The 13,200-nt window shown below is 49.0% G+C and overlaps 5 protein-coding genes across 5 annotated transcripts; 3 read left to right on the top strand and 2 right to left on the bottom strand.

Annotated features, from left to right (window-relative positions):
* Nucleotides 1-12: 12 nt before the first annotated feature.
* On the top strand, nt 13-1,699 carry N7519_011033 (glycosyl hydrolase family 79 C-terminal domain-containing protein; the record flags this gene model as incomplete). The annotated part of the gene is made up of 5 exons (XM_057297806.1): nt 13-143; nt 192-311; nt 360-607; nt 661-1,023; nt 1,074-1,699. 5 exons carry the CDS (start codon nt 13-15, stop codon nt 1,697-1,699), a joined length of 1,488 nt encoding a protein of 495 aa, XP_057145688.1.
* Nucleotides 1,700-2,447: 748 nt separating this feature from the next.
* Nucleotides 2,448-4,586, top strand: N7519_011032 (uncharacterized protein; the record flags this gene model as incomplete). The annotated part of the gene is made up of 10 exons (XM_057297805.1): nt 2,448-2,646; nt 2,711-2,853; nt 2,904-3,136; nt 3,184-3,277; nt 3,350-3,499; nt 3,552-3,729; nt 3,780-3,991; nt 4,049-4,263; nt 4,332-4,421; nt 4,481-4,586. The coding sequence occupies 10 exons, from the start codon at nt 2,448-2,450 to the stop codon at nt 4,584-4,586; spliced, it is 1,620 nt and encodes a 539-aa protein (XP_057145687.1).
* A 221-nt stretch (nt 4,587-4,807) lies between these two features.
* N7519_011031 (putative rhamnosidase B) lies at nt 4,808-7,346 on the bottom strand (the record flags this gene model as incomplete). Its single annotated transcript, XM_057297804.1, has 4 exons — nt 4,808-5,975; nt 6,021-6,739; nt 6,795-7,271; nt 7,323-7,346. 4 exons carry the CDS (start codon nt 7,344-7,346, stop codon nt 4,808-4,810), a joined length of 2,388 nt encoding a protein of 795 aa, XP_057145686.1.
* A 310-nt stretch (nt 7,347-7,656) lies between these two features.
* N7519_011030 (uncharacterized protein) lies at nt 7,657-7,839 on the bottom strand (the record flags this gene model as incomplete). The annotated part of the gene is made up of 1 exon (XM_057297803.1): nt 7,657-7,839. The coding sequence occupies one exon, from the start codon at nt 7,837-7,839 to the stop codon at nt 7,657-7,659; it is 183 nt and encodes a 60-aa protein (XP_057145685.1).
* Nucleotides 7,840-9,657: 1,818 nt separating this feature from the next.
* Nucleotides 9,658-12,773, top strand: N7519_011029 (glycoside hydrolase family 92 protein; the record flags this gene model as incomplete). Its single annotated transcript, XM_057297802.1, has 5 exons — nt 9,658-9,790; nt 9,845-10,488; nt 10,540-11,552; nt 11,623-12,284; nt 12,457-12,773. 5 exons carry the CDS (start codon nt 9,658-9,660, stop codon nt 12,771-12,773), a joined length of 2,769 nt encoding a protein of 922 aa, XP_057145684.1.
* Nucleotides 12,774-13,200: the final 427 nt, after the last annotated feature.

Genomic DNA, 13,200 nt, shown 5'->3' with positions numbered 1-13,200 from the left:
ATATTTGAAGTCATGGCTTTCTTTCCCATCTCAGTCTCGCTTCTGGGTCTCGTGGCTTCGGCTTCGGGGTTGACCTTCGATATTCCGACATCCCCGCCTCCAAACTCGAGTGGGCAGCTCTCTGCAGCTCCCGTTGGTGTATCGTGAGTCTCGATTCAAGGTATTGATGGATATACTTACTCATTGTGAAGCCTGGAGTTCTTTACATTCCCTGAGTACATTCAAGATGTCAAATCAACAATGACATGTCTAGAGAACCTGAAGGATCTGACAGGGACATGGCCCCCTATGAGGATCGGAGGCACGACCCAGTATGAATATATTGGTATGGGTCACTATCTGTTGCTAACAGTGAGCAGGGACCGGGCGACGTATGATAGCTCATCGACCGAGGCTGTCACTTATACAGTGGCCAGTCCAGGTGCTGCCCCCGAGACTTTGACTTACGGACCATCCTTTATTTCTTTGGCTGCAACCTATGCTGGAGAGGTCATTATTGGGTTGAATCGTCGTTTGGATGATATAACCAACACAATCTCGGCCGCGATTCTCGCCCAGAGCAAAATGAAGAACCTATACTCCATTGAACTGGGAAATGAGCCCAATTGTAGGCTCTCAATGACACCGCCCTGACTGTGTAAACGCTAATCGAGCGCTCAGTTTTCGTCGATAGCGATCCTATTGCCAATGGTGCATCCTGGACAGCTGCAGCAGATGAAGCATCCCAAGTCAGCTGGCAAGATGCAGTGTGCGGAAATCTCTCCGCAACTGATATCATCTCAGCAGGTGTCTACTTCGGAACTTCACCCATGAGCCTTGTTGGCCTTACCGCGAGAGAAGGAGAGGCGAATGACTACGTGAAGGATTATTGCTCTCACAACTATCCTCAGTCATCTGGATCCTACAACCTGGCCACTCTTATGGGCCATAGCGATATTGCCACTCAGATCAAGCCTTATGCTGCTGAGATCTCTGCTGCTGCTGGAAAACGCAAGCCGCATATCTTCGGCGAGACCAACTCCGGTACGTGGTCGTTTACCGCCACTTGCTTGAAATGCTAAAAGAATATCCAGCGACCCAAGGCGGCGGCGGTATCAGCCCAACCTTTGGTGCTGCTCTCTGGATTTTGGACTATGTGATGCAGACCGTCCTAATGGGCACAGATGCCCTCTACTTCCACCAGGGCACAATCGGGAACTGTAAGTTATCCGGGATTTCCTACCCATCCCATCACAATCTAACTCTCAAGGCCAATACTGTTGGTGGGGCCGCTACAATATTGGGTCCCCTTATTACGGTGCTTACTTCGCCACCATGGCGCTCGCGAACGCCGACCAGATTGCGTCTCTGGATAGCCAAGATACAGCATACGCAGCCTACGCCATCTACAAGGCTGGCGCTCCTGTTCGGGTCCTTCTATACAACTCCGACTACTATATCTCTACCAGCGGAATGCGTTCGTCGCAGACATACACACTGTCTCAGGCTTTCGTCCCCCAGCGTCACTGCTAAACGGTTGACTGCCCCGTACGCCACGTCTCGGGTCGATCAGGGCCAGAATCCGACCGTTGCAGGCCAGACATTTGTCAATGGCACTTGCACGATTCAGGGTACAGAGAGCGTAGAGACAGTCCCTGTGTCTGGTGGGAAAGCAACATTCACTGTTGCAGCTTCGGAAGCTCTTCTGGTTTACCTGTAATTACTCGGTCGTGGTTTCCTACTAAGGGGGTCGGGGCGGTCTTCACCCGAAATTTCCTGAGCCTTGAGGATGGATGGAATGTGGAGGTAGGATTTCCTCCTATAGGCGCTACGCCACCGGGGAATCTCTAGTTAGGGCTAGTGGGAGTGGGAGTGTGAGGGGGTAGAGGCCGCTGGGTTACATTCAATTCAATAGCATGGCTTTTAGAAAATTCATGGTGTAGTTCGAGTTAGTAAAGTAAGAATGGAGAGCTTCTAAAAAAACACATATTGTTCTGGAGTAATTCCTCGAGGGTAGTAATAAGGAGGGACAACACGATCGTACATCTGAGTGTTCCTCAACTTCGAGGCCATAATGATCTTCAAATCCTGTCTCATCCTTTATAAATGCTAGTCAGCCACTAGCTACTAGTTTCGGTATAATTCAGAGCGAAGCAATTGCCGCTCATATGGGCACTCACTAGGCTTTTTCATAAGCCAACCAGCAATTCATGTTGAAAACAATGAAACTACGAGTCGGCAAATGAACCACGCCAGTTTAGCCTCGTAGAATTTAGCTTGTTGTTTTCACACCCAGCAGTCTATGTAGCTAAGCTGCATGTCGATAATAGAGTTAGCAAACCAATCCCTGCCGCTATAACCTCGGTCAAAGAGCTGGAAATAATATAAAGATTACTAGCTACTCATCGTCGTTTGCTTAGAGCTTGCAATCTTTCTTTTTCCTTGGGCACATACTACTTCTCTCTACGATGGATGTTTCCAAGCCCCACGCTGAAAATATTGAGAATGTTTCTTCCGACCAGGGAGATGGCATGCCTACCAAGAGCATGGGGCCCATCATGCGATCTCGCGAAGAGGACATTGGTGTCTGGCAGTGCGCACGACGGTTCAAGACCGTATCGCTGATTGCGATGACTGCGGCGTTTAGCGCATCGCTGGATGGGTATCGTAAGCCACTACCTTTTTGAAGCTGTTGCTCAGGTGGCTTCAGATGATACTGATCGAATCGCAGAAATTAATCTTAACGCCGGTATTGTCTCCAACAAAGGTTTCATTCGACAAATGGCTTCCCCGGGAACATCGATCATCGCAGGCAAATATATCTCTGCCTGGGTGGTGTCCAATCCGCCGGTCAAACTGTTGGCCAAGTTGTATGTCTTTCGGACCTCCACGGCTGCTCTGAAAAGTGATTAACCACTCTCCAGCTCCTACAATATGCCACCGAAAAGTTCGGTCGGAAGATCGCGTTCTACATAATCTGGCTGGACATTGTTGTGAGCATTTTTATTGAATCTTTTGCAACAAGATGGGATCATTGGCTTGCAGCGAAACTCTTCTCTGGAATGGGTGTTGGTATGCTGCAATCCACCTTGCCTCTCTACTTGTCCGAAATTGCCCCGACCCAGTTGCGAGGTTTCTATATCAACGCATACAGTTTGTGAGTTGAGAGTATGGCAACTCTGCGTTTTTACTGACTTGTTTTAGCTGGTTTGTTGTCGGTCAAATCTTCGCTTCAGTGGCACTCCAGAAACTCAGCGCACAGGACCCATATGAATTCCGAGTCCCTATCTATACACAGGTTCGTGGTGCCCTATGTCTCTCGTTATCCTTTATTGTCAAGATAGTCACTGACAACTGCCTCGTACGGTAGTGGGCTATGGTTGGTATCATTATCCTCATCTTCGCCTTCATCCCAGAATCACCCTGGTGGCTGGTGAGCAAAGGCAAGATTGACAAGGCAGCCAAAGTCCTAACTAGGTGCAATGGCAATGTTGAGGGCTACAGCATCGACGAACAGATTGTATGTCAGCGTTTCCCTGATCGTATTTGAACGAAGTTCTAACATCCTTCAGGAAGTCATGACTGCCACCATTGCAGAGGAGCGTCTCGTTGCAGAGCGTAACTCCGAGGAGGGAATATGGGCTGTTTTCCAAGGCCGCAATCGCCTTCGTTTCTGTATTGCTGCTTGGCCGAAGATTACCCAGCAGCTTGTGGGCTTGTCCGTGTTTAACACCTACGCTACATATTTCTGTGGGTACTATTTGTCTATGCCTTCTTTCACGCTGCTAATATCGCCACAGTCCAATATGCTGGCAGCGATGACCCGTTCATGGTAACAGTTATTCTATCTTGTGTGCAGTTGATATCTATGATGATGACCGCCGTCACTACGGACAAGTTTGGTCGTCGTCCGTTGACCATCTACCCCTATGCAGTAACATCCGTGTCACTTTTGTGTCTCGGAATTATTGGTTGCTTCGATTATACCAAGCCATCGACGAGTTCACTTCTAGTAAGTCCTTCTGAAATATACAGCCTGCATATTTGGCGACTTGCTCACTGTACCTAGATCTTCTTCGCCTGTTTGGCAACTTTGTCCACCACAGGTGCATCGGCTATTGGCTATGCCTACGCCGCTGAGATTCCCCAGCAACGCTTGCGTGCAAAGACTGCCGGTTGGGCTCTTGCCTCCTCGAACATGCTCGCTACCATGTTTAGTTTCTGCACGCCTTTGATGATCAATAATGAACCTGTCTCACACTGGGGTGTCAAAACTGGTTTTTTGTTAGTTTTGTTTCATCATGTTCGAGTCTAGTCTTCCATTGCAGAATACTGACAGCTCTCTCTCCCAGCTTTGCTGGCACAGGCACATTTGCAGTAGCCATTGCTTGGTTCATTCTTCCAGAAGTGACACGCCGAACACCGGCTGAGATTGATGAAATGTATGTCAGCCTTTTACCACATTCCTTTAAGGAGTTACATAACACGTTGTATTTTCCAGGTTCGAGAAGAAGGTCAACCTTCGGAAATTCAAGGGCTATGTCACTGAAGTGCAGCTGCGCTCAAATGAGCAACGCGAGGACCATGAGATGGTAATTACAGCTTAAGACGAAAGGAAAGCAAGAGAAAATAATAGAATAGTACGCTATGGGCTATTTGATATTGGAATTGAACTATATTATCGTATCTGTTGACTGTTGTGTCCACTAGGATGTAGACTCTTCCATCCTTCCTCGCTGAATGACCAATATAAACCGGGACACCATTGATTCATTATCTATCAACTTGAATAAGAGCTCTGACAATTTCTTGCCAGGAGTAGTTAATTCTACTCTTTAAAAACAAGGCTGAGATGATCGACAACCCCATGTCCTTCCTCCTTTCCTCCCGGCAATCGACTCATAACCTCAACCGCCTTCTCAAGCCTAAGCTCCACAACTTTCTCTTTTTCAGAGAGCTTCCACGAGACGGTAGCTAGATTATCCTTACCCAGCGCCACCTTAGCTTCCAACGCTTCAGTCAACCGAAGTCTAGGCCTGAAAGATATCTTCGACGACCCAGCAGCGACGGGTTGAACACCCGCCAGCTCAGTACAATACTCATAGATTGGCACACTCCCCCAAGCATGGCAATCAGACCTCTGTCTGACATCATCCTCTTCCCAAGTGGAAAGATTATTCGCCAGCATCCCCCGCCACGGAGCCCACATCCTCTCCCAGAACGACTCGTACAAATCCTCACCAGCCAAAGCAAGTGCCCGGAAAGCATAAAATCGCATCATATACGAACACTTTGAGAAGCGATCATTTGTAAATGATTCGGTCAAGATCCGCGCAGAGTCCTCCGCCCTCGCTGCTCCACAGATCACAGCGAAGACCTGGCAGTGCTGAGAATACGACAGCTCATCGGCAACATCAGCGGTCGAGTCGGTGAAGAATTGTCCATCAAAGCAATGAGCCCGGATAGCTCCAAGTAGCGATGCCGCCCTCGCTTCATACTCAGCAGCATGGCCCGGCCGACCAACATCACGCACTAGACCAGCAACTTTCTGCAGAACCCACGCATACAGCATACTGAAATAAGTGTGTCTATTGGACTTCCGTCCGGAGGTCGGAACTCCTTTGTCAGGATGCTCGTCCGTGGCACCCCAGGTCGTCACCCAGTCAACATATTGCCAGACGACGTCAGGTAGTCCGCTGACTAGACCTAGTTCGTCGACGTGGGCATCGAAGAAGTCAAGGATGCCGTCGATGCGCGGGATGAAACTTCGCGCAAAGCGGGTATCGCCGAAGTATAGGTGGTGATCGCAGACCTGCAGGATCCAATACAGCGAGAATCCGGCTATGAGTTGCGGTACGTGTGAGGGGAAGCGGGACTGTGTGAGGCCTTCGGGTGTGACTGAAGCAGCGAAGTTTGTAATTGCCTGACGCATTAATCGGTCGTCGCCTGAGAGGAGATAGTGGAATAGACCGACGGAGCGGCTATCTCCGGAGTATCTGGGTTGTTAGTCGGGTGTGGAATTGGGAATTCGTGAGGCTTACTGTAATTGTTCGTAGAAAGGGCAGTCGGAGTAACCGTCGAACATGCAGTTTCGCATTGTCCGGATAGAGACGTCCCAGATCTGCTCGCTGTGGGCATCGCCGGGCTCCTTCCAGCTGGCTTTGACGGCCATGGGGTAGTTGACCTGAGTAGCATCGAAAGATACCAACTCGATTGGCTCAGCCCCCACAGTGATCTTGATCTTTAGGAGGCGGAAGGTTCTGAACCAGAATGGCTCGTAGATGACAGTTTTGGCGTTGGGAAGATCGAATGTCACCTCATCGTATGGTCCGATAATGTGGCCGACACTTGCATCCAGTCGGTCGGCCTTGGAGCGGAAGAAAGGGTACGACCGAGGCTCGAGCTCATAGCCTTCTGAGTATATCACTTTGAGTGTGATATTAGAAGTGCTTTTGGCTGCCTTGAAGGCCCATCGAAGGAACGCGGTGGAATGGACATCTGCTTGCACTTCAACCGTATGAGTTGAGCCTGCAGGAAGGGCGAGAGAGTGGTTATTTGCAAAGAAAGCCGTCCAATTTCTGGCCTCGGTCGCACTGTCGCATGCTCTGATGGCTTTTATGACGGCTGGCGTTGACTCGGGCATGGGGATAGAGCGTGGACGCAAATTCCACGGCGGGATGTCGCCATTGAGTGTCTTTATCTTGTAGGCAATCGGTGTAACAGAAGGACTGGGGTTTGTAGGAGAGATGCGCTCGCTGATCTATAGAAGAAATATCAGTGTAATTCAGGAGTGCTTCGATCCTAGTCAGTCTTACATGAAGGAACACATCGTCAGCCAACCCCATGGGAAACTGAATACTTTCATCCACGGATGCCAGCCAACCCTTGGAAGAAGCAAGGTTGACGACCTCCTCGCCTGTCTCAATATTTCCAATAACTGTTAGGCCTGGAAGAGGCGTCCTCACAAAGGGTATTGCGCTCCTCGAGGTCGCGAAGTATCGGACAACCACAAATCGAATCTCATTCTGTCCCTCTTCTAGGTAGGGCGCAATGTCCAGCGTGTCATAGTACCAGATCAAAGGACTGCTGCGAGTCGGTCCAACGGCAATATGCTTCCCATTCACATAGAGCTTGTAACGCGTGTCGGCTGAGAAATGCAGTACTGATTTCGTCGGTCGGGATGACAAATTAACGTTCTGGGTAAAGTGAACTATCTTGCCCGCTGTGTTCGCGTTTGAAGAGTCAGTCCAGTTTGGAATCCAGATCCAGTTTGCCTGGAGCGCGTTGATTGTCTTCTCATGTTAGTAATTCATTCCATACAGTTGGATATGCAAGTGAAATACCTTTTGTTCTTCTGCTGAGACCATCCTTGGGAGTTGAATTGTGGTTTCTGTTCATCTGACGAGTTCCGAGCTTGTATAACTTCCGGTGGGGGGCCGGGGATTCGGGGGATCTTACAACGAGAACAGCTGTCGGCGATTGAATTTGCGAATAGCCGTTTGGAATAATAGTATAACTAAGCCTCCAGGGCTGAAGAGGTGTATTATTAACTCCATTTGTTACTTCCAAGGTTCACTTTTCTCCGTTAATATGGGGATACAGGCATATAGCCACTTGCACTACCATGAACAGCATAAGATCGAAATTCACGACTGTCACATGAATTAAGGGACAGTATCAATTTTTGGCATCATCCTCCTTTCCCTCGATATTATCCTTCGCTTGACGAACCTCTGAATCGTTGGAGATCTTTAGAAACCAAAACGTTGATCCGTCGAGTCCCTCTTGGGGAATTCCTTCCACTTCCGATGCACACAAGCTTAAACGGGTGAGATTTCCAGTATATAGCATGGGAGACATTGTTGGATACTCACCCATGTAGCCCAAGGCCTGGGCTACTCTGGACTTCAATGCCATTTTCCTTAGGCTCTACAATAAGCACGTTGAGGCATACGGCCTTGCCAGCGAAGATGAACAATAAGCATGTTGGGCTTATTTTTTGTCCGTAGGATGGAAACCAGCAATGTTGCGAGCAAGCTTTGTTTGGTTTTTCCGAAGCCAGTGCTATCCGCATCACCGCATGCTTTGTTCATTTCGGATTCTGTATAGGCATCTCTGGAGGCTTCGAGCAACTTGTCCGCATAGCTTGAGCCCAGCAGCTTGAGGACTAAGCCAACAGCACCCGTGATTGATAGGGATAAAATTGGCTTTGTCCTCCCTGTACCAATGGAATTTTGAGCCCGAACTGTTCTTTTGAGCCACTTGTCCTCCTGTACAGAAAACCCGTCTCGTACGAGATTATCGTGCTATGTGGGCACACCTGCGTCCCGAGCACTTGTCCGTCAAGCACCCTTCCCGGCCCTGGCAGTTAAGGCCAAGATGAGCCAGGGTTTCGGGCCGATCAGCTAAATTACGGAAATCAGCAGTGGGACTTGAGGCAGTAATGTCTTGTACCTCTCACCTTTCCTAAGACTATCTTGGTTCTTGAGCAGACCATTTAGCCACGAAGCTGCCAGCGCTGTAGATGGTCTGATATCCTCAGGCAAGATTATACCCGGTTCCACATCGGTATTGTCATGACCAATGCATATAGCGCTTCACATCCTCCGTAACTAGCTGCAACTGTCTTTGAGACAGATATGCCCGTGGAGTGTATGCCCCTGGAATTCGGCCTTCCACTCTTTTATTGCATCGTATATATCCTCTAGAGAGCGCGAGGAGTATTCTTGTGCCCCGGGCACGATCAGATCCGGCGATCTTAGAAAAGGTGGGTTGAATGGGATGAAGTGTTTGTGGTCTTTGGGCTTCTGGGAAAGGTGATCAAATGGCTGAGGTTAAGACAATCCCATCGTGCATTCCATATCCTGTCCATCTCTCAGTTCTCCTTCCCACCCGACTCATATATATACATATACACATATGGTAGTATAGAAGAATACAAGTAGTTTGGCGTTCCTACGCCCTTGTTATATCTGTTTTAGTGGTCTTTGTATGTCCTTTTCCTTTGTCTTTTAGTCATCCTTTGGATATTTCCTTAATGTATGTTTTACAGATACTTCTTCCTAGCGTTATAGCTATGAGAATAAGAAGACTTAGCTGTCATAACTGCGTTTCACATACTTCTGTATGCAAGTCACATGTCAGAGAGGTTACGTAGTATTTTATATTGAAAGTCTATGAATTAATAAATAAATAATCAAACTCATGCCCTTGATGCTACATGGCGGTCCTTTTTATTCTTTCTTAGTACTATCAAAACGGAATGTTTACCTTTACCTGATAGTGAACTTTGAACTTCCAGGAGCTTCTGAGGAAATACAACTTCTTTGTTAGAGTATTCTCAGAATGAACGAGGCTTTTGATGAATGGGTAATGGAACATATTGTCACAAAGCCTTACTATATTAATCAGGCTTGCCTTGGACTGTTTCTCAATCCTGTCATTCCGGGTACACGAGTCTCACCAATCAACTTCCTGTTCATCCTTGCACTACCCTCGACATGAGACCCCGAATCGATATACTGCCGGGGAATATGCAGACCGGAATGCAACACTCAGGGATCGCGAGGGGCATGCATTCCAGGTGCGGGATGAAGGGGAGTATCTAAATAGCAGACTTGCCCAACGCGCTCATTTTAATTCAACTTAGACTGTGCTCATCCTTACTGAACCTAGACAATGTCGACATATAAATTACTAGTTTCGTTATTTTTAACCAGCTGCGTCTTAGTTAGTGCTGCAGATACCTCCACAGTGGATGATTACGATGTCCTACAATATATCAATCCCTTGATTGGTAGTGCCAACGGAGGTAAATTCGAACAACAAAAATGTCCAACCTCATGTTAACAACCAATTCTCCCAGGAAATGTATTTCCAGGCGCCTCGCTACCATATGGCATGGCGAAAGCCGTCGCCGACACAGACTCAGGAAGCAATCAAGGAGGCTTTGCCTACGAAGGCGGCAGTGTCACCGGATTCTCCAGCATGCACGACTCTGGCACTGGGGGCAGTCCTTCGTTAGGCAATTTCCCTCTCTTCCCTTATGCAAAATGCCCCGGCGATGATGTGAATGGCTGTGTCTATCCAAAGAACCAACGAAAGACAAAGTATAAGCCCGACTCAGTCCAAGCACACCCTGGATACTTTGCTATAGAGCTGGCATCGGGCGTCCGGGTTGATATGACAACTGCACACCATACGTCCCTATTCCGATTCCAGTTCCCAAATGATAAAGACACAAGCCCATTGATCTTGCTGGATCTCACCGATCTGTCGAACTCTCGTGAGGACAATGCGACCATATCGGTGGATAGGACAACGGGCCGTATGACCGGTGATGCGCGGTTCGCCCCTAGCTTTGGATCAGGAACGTACGTTATGCATTTCTGCGCGGACTTCAAAAGCGTTGCTCCCCAGCGAGATAGTGGTATTTTTGTCAATTCTCGTGCTAGTGCTGGTGTTCATGATTTGAAAATCTCGCGTAGTATCAATGGATATCCACTTCCAGTGAGTCGAATAACTTTCTTCCTGTATGCAGAGACGGCTGACAGTCCGCAGGGTGGTGGATTTGTCCGCTTCGAGTCTGCCCCAGACAATACGGTCCTCGCTCGAGTTGGCATCAGCTTCATGAGCACAGAGCAAGCTTGCGTCCATGCTGAGTCTGAGATTCCACACTTCGACTTCAATGCAACTCGCCAAACAGCAGTCGACAAATGGGCCGAAAAAATGCGTCCGATCCGTGTCTCACGAACAAACATCGATGCATCCGTTCTGACCAATTTCTACAGTGGGATCTACAGGACTATGATCAATCCCCAGAACTACACAGGCGAGAACCCGCTCTGGCAGAGCAGCGAGCCTTACTTTGATTCGTTCTATTGTCTCTGGGATTCTTTCCGTTCCCAAATTCCATTCCTCACTATCTTCGATCCTTCCTCGGTAATGCAGATGGTGCGCTCACTCATTGATACCCAGCGGCATCTAGGCTGGCTGCCGGACTGCCGCATGTCACTGTGCAAAGGATACACACAAGGCGGTTCAAACGCAGACAACGTCCTGGCAGACGTCTACCTAAAAGGCCTCAAGGATGGCATCGACTGGGATGCCGGGTACGCAGCCGTACAAAAGGACGCCGAGGAGGAGCCATACGACTGGTCCAGCGAAGGCCGCGGCGGTCTACGCAGCTGGAAGGACCTACACTATATACCTGTGGAAGACTTCGACTACGAGGGATTTGGCACAATGACACGCAGCATCTCCCGCACACTCGAGTATTCATACAACGACTTCGCCATAGCGCAAATGGCTCGTGGCCTGAACAAGACAGCCGATGCAGAGCGGTACGAGAGAAGATCCCGATACTGGCAAAACCTATTCAAGAAAGACCAAGCCTCTCTCTGGCAAAACAAGGACACTGGCTTTACCGGTTTCTTCCAACCAAAGCATCTAAATGGGACATGGGGCGACCAAGATCCTCTCGCATGCTCGAACATCGACCAGAGCGGACGCGCCTGCTCACTGCAAAACACCGCAGGCGAAACCTTCGAATCCAGCATCTGGGAGTATCAATTGTAAGCTTGCTCCCACCCAAGTTCCACCTGTATTCCCAACCCAAGCCTCAACCCTTCTAACCAACCCCAGCTTCGTCCCCCATGACATGCAGACCCTAATAACCCTCCTCGGCGGCCCGACGAACTTCATCACCCGCCTCGACTACCTCCACGACCAGAACATAACCTACATCGGCAACGAGCCTGCCTTCCTAACAGTCTTCCAATACCACTACGCAGGCCGACCGGCAAAATCCACCTCCCGAGTGCGAACCTATATCCCAGACTATTTCTCGCCAACGCCAGCCGGACTACCGGGCAACGACGACTCGGGCGCAATGGGCTCGTTCGTCGCCATGGCGATGATGGGATTATTCCCGAATCCGGGACAGAGCGTGTATCTACTGACAGTGCCGTTTTTCGAGTCTGTTAGTATTGTTTCTCCGTTGACGGGGAAGACGGCAACGGTCAAGACGATTAATTGGACAGAGTTCAATACGGCTAATGCTACTGGCGGTGCGGCTGGTGGGAATGGGTTTATTCAGTCTGCTATTCTGGATGGAAAGCCTTATACGCGGAATTGGATCGGTCATGATTTCTTCACGGAGGGAAGGGAGCTGGTTCTTGTTCTTGGAAAGGAGGAGAGTGACTGGGGGACTAGACTGGAGGATTTGCCGCCTTCTTTGGCGATGGAGGCTGGGTTTGGTGGTGACGCGGTTGTTAGGGACCGTAGATGGGAGAGTGTTATCGAGGGTTGATAGCTTGGCTTCGCTGGTTTTGCAGTGAAGCGTGCTTTGCATCTTGACCAACCCAAATTGAACGTGAAGGCCCCCGTCAAGGTCGAGAATGTAGTCTCGGAGGAGACCAAGGCCAACGTCCCCAAGGTCTTCAGGCCTTCTTGCTGACTCTTCTCAATAATGTCAAGGTCAGTATCTGCTACTTGATACGTGTAAAGGCTGGATTGTAGATCACACTAACCAAGTCTCAATACAGGTCGACCACAAGGCGGCTGCAGCAATCCTCGGTATCAACCAGCCCGCCAGCCGGATGCGATATGTCCGCCTCCACCAAAAGCACGGATTTAAGGCCGTGGGTCGCCGAGTGAAGAAGGACGCTACCGCTTGCAACAAGAAGCCTACCGGGGAGAAGAAGGCAGCTCCTGCCAATGAGACCGATGCCACCGAGGGCGAGGCCGATGAGAAGGCTGGCCGAGAACCGAGTCCAGTAGACGGCCAGATGTAGACTAGGCACAATGGCCATAGCATAGCTGTGGCTGGGATGTGACACACTTTTATGACTTAGGGGGGAGGGGAAGGACATGATATGCAACAATAAGACAGATTTCCCACTCACACATTAGAATTCTCTTAATAATCGTCATTCATCCAAGATTAGGTCTAAATGTAATTTCATAGCGCTATAGTCTATTGCCATCTACATAGATCAATATACCTACATTATCCTATACGTAGTGGACTAGAGTGATATAAACCTGACTTTCAGAGTGTACTATCTAAATTCATTATCTCGCCCTATAGCTAGATGTTTGTCTCTAAAATGTGTCTAAGAGACCAGGCTCTGATAGCGGCATACAGGCCGCTTATTTTGCTCTTGAAAGAATCAATAATTCCTTTTTTAGTTATTGCATAGTGTATACACTTGCTGAGAA

This window comes from Penicillium mononematosum (assembly GCF_028829835.1).
Source record: "Penicillium mononematosum strain IBT 11891 chromosome Unknown utg000005l:1.0-9366267.0:1.0-9372171.0, whole genome shotgun sequence".
Taxonomy (NCBI): domain Eukaryota; kingdom Fungi; phylum Ascomycota; class Eurotiomycetes; order Eurotiales; family Aspergillaceae; genus Penicillium; species Penicillium mononematosum.
The sequence above is the reverse complement of the archived record's forward strand: the minus strand, read 5'-3'. Positions and strand labels throughout refer to the sequence as shown.